General features: G+C 49.6%; 1 protein-coding gene across 1 annotated transcript; it reads right to left on the bottom strand.

Moving 5' to 3' along the window:
- Positions 1-108: 108 nt before the first annotated feature.
- Positions 109-4125, bottom strand: LOC106595395 (uncharacterized protein KIAA0930 homolog; the record flags this gene model as incomplete). Its single annotated transcript, XM_045712336.1, is given in 2 exon segments — positions 109-1311; positions 3970-4125. Coding segments are annotated over 2 exon segments (197 nt in total), but the record flags the coding sequence as incomplete, so codon positions are not given.
- Positions 4126-5000: the final 875 nt, after the last annotated feature.

Genomic DNA, 5000 nt, shown 5'->3' with positions numbered 1-5000 from the left:
CTGGGCTTCTATATTCACCCATCTTGTTTCCAGTGCTGAGGAAAAATACTCCTCTTTCTTCAGTCTTTCATACGTGTGTGTGTGAATTTACAAGTAGTTTTTTTTTTAATGTTATATGGATGCTAAAAATTCCCCGTTGAAAGTTAATCCCGTTAAAACTGTAGGGTTAAAGGATCCCCAGACCGTTTGCCGGATGGAAACCTACTCCCTGGATACTACAGCCCTGGCTACTACAGCCCTGGATACTACAGCCCTGGATACTACAGCCCTGGTCAATACAGGGAATAACGGTGACATTTTGGTCTCAGAGTAACATCCTTTATGTGTCAGTGGTGGTGCTGATAGGCTGAAGACCACAGGCAACAAAGCCCTGGGACTTAGAGACACAATCCCCTTTTAAAACCTTCCCCGCCACACAGTGAACCTCGCAGATAGAAACACAAAACACAGACAGAAGCGTCACCTTTCCTAAAGGCTTATCAGTGACTAGTTAAGCAGCAGGATATTTACAACAAAGCAGAGACGTTGTCCAAAATGGCACCCTATTCCCTTTTATAGAGCACTACTATAGGTCAGAGTCCACATAGGGCCAAGGTCAAAGTTAGTGCACTAAACTGGGAAATAGAGTTCCATTTTAGATTCGTCCAGAGACATTCTAAATCATTTTTAGTTCCAGGTCAGAGTTCAGACAATGGCACTTCACTTCGTGATCCTGACAGGACAGGCGTGTTGCTATGCCTGTTTGCCTCGCACCCACCGGCGAATCCTCATCGAGCAGGAACGTGACAGAGGGAAGAGGCACTTTCTGATTGGCTGGTTTTCATTGTGCCAAAGGTTTTTTTTAATAGTCATCTCTTGCCGTTGACTCCAGGTTTGGTTGTAGTTCTCTGTCTCGCCACCAGATGGGAGTGTTGCTGTAATTCCAGGTTTGGTTGTAGTTCTCTGTCTCGCCACCAGATGGGAGTGTTGCTGTAATTCCAGGTTTGGTTGTAGTTCTCTGTCTCGCCACCAGATGGGAGTGTTGCTGTAATTCCAGGTTTGGTTGTAGTTCTCTGTCTCGCCACCAGATGGGAGTGTTGCTGTAATTCCTCCATGTTACCACCAGATGGTGGTAGTGTTGCTGTAATTCCAGGTTTGGTTGTAGTTCTGTCTCGCCACCAGATGGTGGTAGTGTTGCTGTAGTTTTCCATCTCACCACTGGGTTGTAGTGGTGTCAGTCAGGGCCTGATGCAGGAAGGCACTTCGTAGGGAGGACTGGAGCTCTGATCTGCTATGTCATCAAGATGGGCTTCTGTCTCACCTCCAGGATATCTGATGACAAGACAACAACAGAATCAGTCAGCAGTGTACGTCAATACTGTCATTTACACAACAGGGAAAGTCCATAATGGCTCCCTATTCTCTAGATGGGAGGATCCTAGCCGTGCCCCTTGGAGCATGTGCAGACCAGCTCGCTGTTGTGTTTTTCTGACATTTTTAATCTCCCTCTAGCTCGGGCTGTTCTCCCCACCTGCTTTAAGATGTCCACCATCGTGCTGCTGCCCAAGGAAGGGAAAGTTACTGAATGACTACTGACCAGTAACACTCTACGTCCTTCATCATGAAGTGCATAGAGAGACTAGTCAAAGACCATATCACCTCCTCCCTCCCCGACACACTCTCCAATTCGTCTACTGCCCCGACAGATTCACGGACGACGCCATCACCACTGCACTGCCCTCACCCACCTGGACCAGGGGAACACATATGTCAGAATGCTGTTCATTGACTACAGCTCGACCTTCAATACCACAGCGCCCTCCAAGCTCCCGGCCCTGGGTCTGAACTCCTCCCTACGCAACTGGGTCCAACTCAATCACCAAGTTCCCTGACGACGCGACAGTAGTAGACACGACGACCAGACGGCCTACAGAGAGGAGGTAGGCACTCTGACGGCGTGGCGCCAGGTAAACAACCTCTCCCTCAACGTTAGCAAAAAACAACAGAGTTGATTGTGGAGGAACCAGGCTGGGAACGCCCCCACCCTCATCAACGAGGCCCGTCGTGGAGACTGTCAAAAAACTTAAAGCTCCTCGGCGTACACATCTCTGAGGAGCTAAAATGTTCAAACTACGGTGTTTTACAGGAGCACCATCGAGAGCATACTGTCAGGCTGCATCGAAGTGTTTTCCGGGAGCACCATCAAGAGCATTTTTTGTTTGTTTGTGGGTCTTGACCTGAGGTGATAGGGAACCATTAGGGACTGATAGTGTGGGGGTCTTGACCTGAGGGAATAGGGAACCATTAGGGACTGAGTGTGGGGGTCTTGACCTGAGGGAATAGGGAACCATTAGGGACTGATAGTGTGGGGGTCTTGACCTGAGGGAATAGGGAACCATTAGGGACTGATAGTGTGGGGGTCTTGACCTGAGGGAATAGTGAACCATTAGGGACTGATAGTGTGTGGGTCTTGACCTGAGGTGATAGGGAACCATTAGGGACTGAGTGTGGGGGTCTTGACCTGAGGTGAAAGGGAACCATTAGGGACTGATAGTGTGGGGGTCTTGACCTGAGGGAATAGTGAACCATTAGGGACTGATAGTGTGGGGGTCTTGACCTGAGGGAATAGGGAACCATTAGGGACTGATAGTGTGGGGGTCTTGACCTGAGGGAATAGGGAACCATTAGGGACTGAGTGTGGGGGTCTTGACCTGAGGGAATAGGGAACCATTAGGGACTGAGTGTGGGGGTCTTGACCTGAGGTGAAAGGGAACCATTAGGGACTGATGGTGTGGGGGTCTTGACCTGAGGGAATAGGGAACCATTAGGGACTGATAGTGTGGGGGTCTTGACCTGAGGTGATAGGGAATAGGGAACCATTAGGGACTGATAGTGTGGGGGTCTTGACCTGAGGAAATAGGGAACCATTGGGGACTGATAGTGTGGGGGTCTTGACCTGAGGTGATAGGGAACCATTAGGGTCTGATAGTGTGGGGGTCTTGACCTGAGGGAATAGGGAACCATTAGGGACTGATAGTGTGGGGGTCTTGACCTGAGGGAATAGGGAACCATTAGGGACTGATAGTGTGGGGGTCTTGACCTGAGGGAATAGGGGATAGGGAACCATTGGGGACTGAGTGTGGGGGTCTTGACCTGAGGGAATAGGGAACCAATGGGGACTGATAGTGTGGGGGTCTTGACCTGAGGGAATAGGGAACCATTAGGGACTGATAGTGTGGGGGTCTTGACCTGAGGGAATAGGTAATAGGGAACCATTGGGGACTGATAGTGTGGGGGTCTTGACCTGAGGTGATAGGGAATAGGGAACCATTAGGGACTGATAGTGTGTGGGTCTTGACCTGAGGGCATAGGGAACCAATGGGGACTGATAGTGTGGGGGTCTTGACCTGAGGGAATAGGGAACCATTAGGGACTGATAGTGTGGGGGTCTTGACCTGAGGTGATAGGGAACCATTAGGGACTGATAGTGTGGGGGTCTTGACCTGAGGGAATAGGGAACCATTGGGGACTGATAGTGTGGGGGTCTTGACCTGAGGGCATAGGGAATAGGGAACCATTAGGGACTGATAGTGTGGGGGTCTTGACCTGAGGGGATAGGGAACCATTAGGGACTGATAGTGTGGGGGTCTTGACCTGAGGGAATAGGGAACCATTAGGGACTGATAGTGTGGGGGTCTTGACCTGAGGGAATAGTGAACCATTGGGGACTGATAGTGTGGGGGTCTTGACCTGAGGTGATAGGGAACCATTAGGGACTGATAGTGTGGGGGTCTTGACCTGAGGTGATAGTGAACCATTGGGGACTGATAGTGTGGGGGTCTTGACCTGAGGGAATAGTGAACCATTGGGGACTGATAGTGTGGGGGTCTTGACCTGAGGTGATAGGGAACCATTAGGGACTGATAGTGTGGGGGTCTTGACCTGAGGGAATAGGGAACCATTAGGGACTGATGGTTTGTGGGTCTTGACCTGAGGTGATTCGGTGCAGCGGCAGGGTGACGTAGGTCAGGTGGGAGTAAAGCAGGAAGTACTCCTCTGTCCGGTTCAGTTTGAGCCAAGACCCCACCAGGGAGCGTCCTGTACCCGACAGGGAGCGAGACCGCAGGTTGGACTGGTTACACAGGTCTGCATGGGGTCACATGATCCAGGTTATAGGTTATACACTCTCTGTCCAACACATCCAGGTTATACACTCTCTCTCTGCAACACATCCAGGTTATACACTCTCTCTCTCCAACACATCCAGGTTAAACACTCTCTCTCTGCAACACATCCAGGTTATACACTCTCTCTCTCTCTCTTCAACACATCCAGGTTATACACTCTCTCTCTCTCTTCAACACATCCAGGTTATACACTCTCTCTCTCTCTTCAACACATCCAGGTTATACACTCTCTCTCTCTTCAACACATCCAGGTTATACACTCTCTCTCTGCAACACATCCAGGTTATACACTCTGCAACACATCCAGGTTATACACTCTGCAACACATCCAGGTTATACACTCTCTCTCTCTCTCTCCAAAACATCCAGGTTATACACTCTCTCTCTCTCTTCAACACATCCAGGTTATACACTCTCTCTCTGCAACACATCCAGGTTATACACTCTCTCTCTCTCTGCAACACATCCAGGTTATACACTCTCTCTCTGCAACACATCCAGGTTATACACTCACTCTCTCTCTCTTCAACACATCCAGGTTATACACACTCTCTCTCCAACACATCCAGGTTATACACACTCTCTCTCTCCAACACATCCAGGTTATACACTCTTCTCTCTCGCTCTCTCTGCAACACATCCAGGTTATACACTCTCTCTCTCTCTCAACACATCCAGGTTATACACACTCTCTCTGCAACACATCCAGGTTATACACTCTCTCTCTCTCTCCAACACATCCAGGTTATACACTCTCTCTCTCTCTCTCTGCAACACATCCAGGTTATACATTCTCTCTCTCTGCAACACATCCAGGTTATACACACTCTCTCT

This window comes from Salmo salar, unplaced genomic scaffold, assembly GCF_905237065.1.
Source record: "Salmo salar unplaced genomic scaffold, Ssal_v3.1, whole genome shotgun sequence".
Lineage (NCBI taxonomy): Eukaryota > Metazoa > Chordata > Actinopteri > Salmoniformes > Salmonidae > Salmo > Salmo salar.
This window is presented reverse-complemented; position numbering and strand designations above follow the sequence as displayed.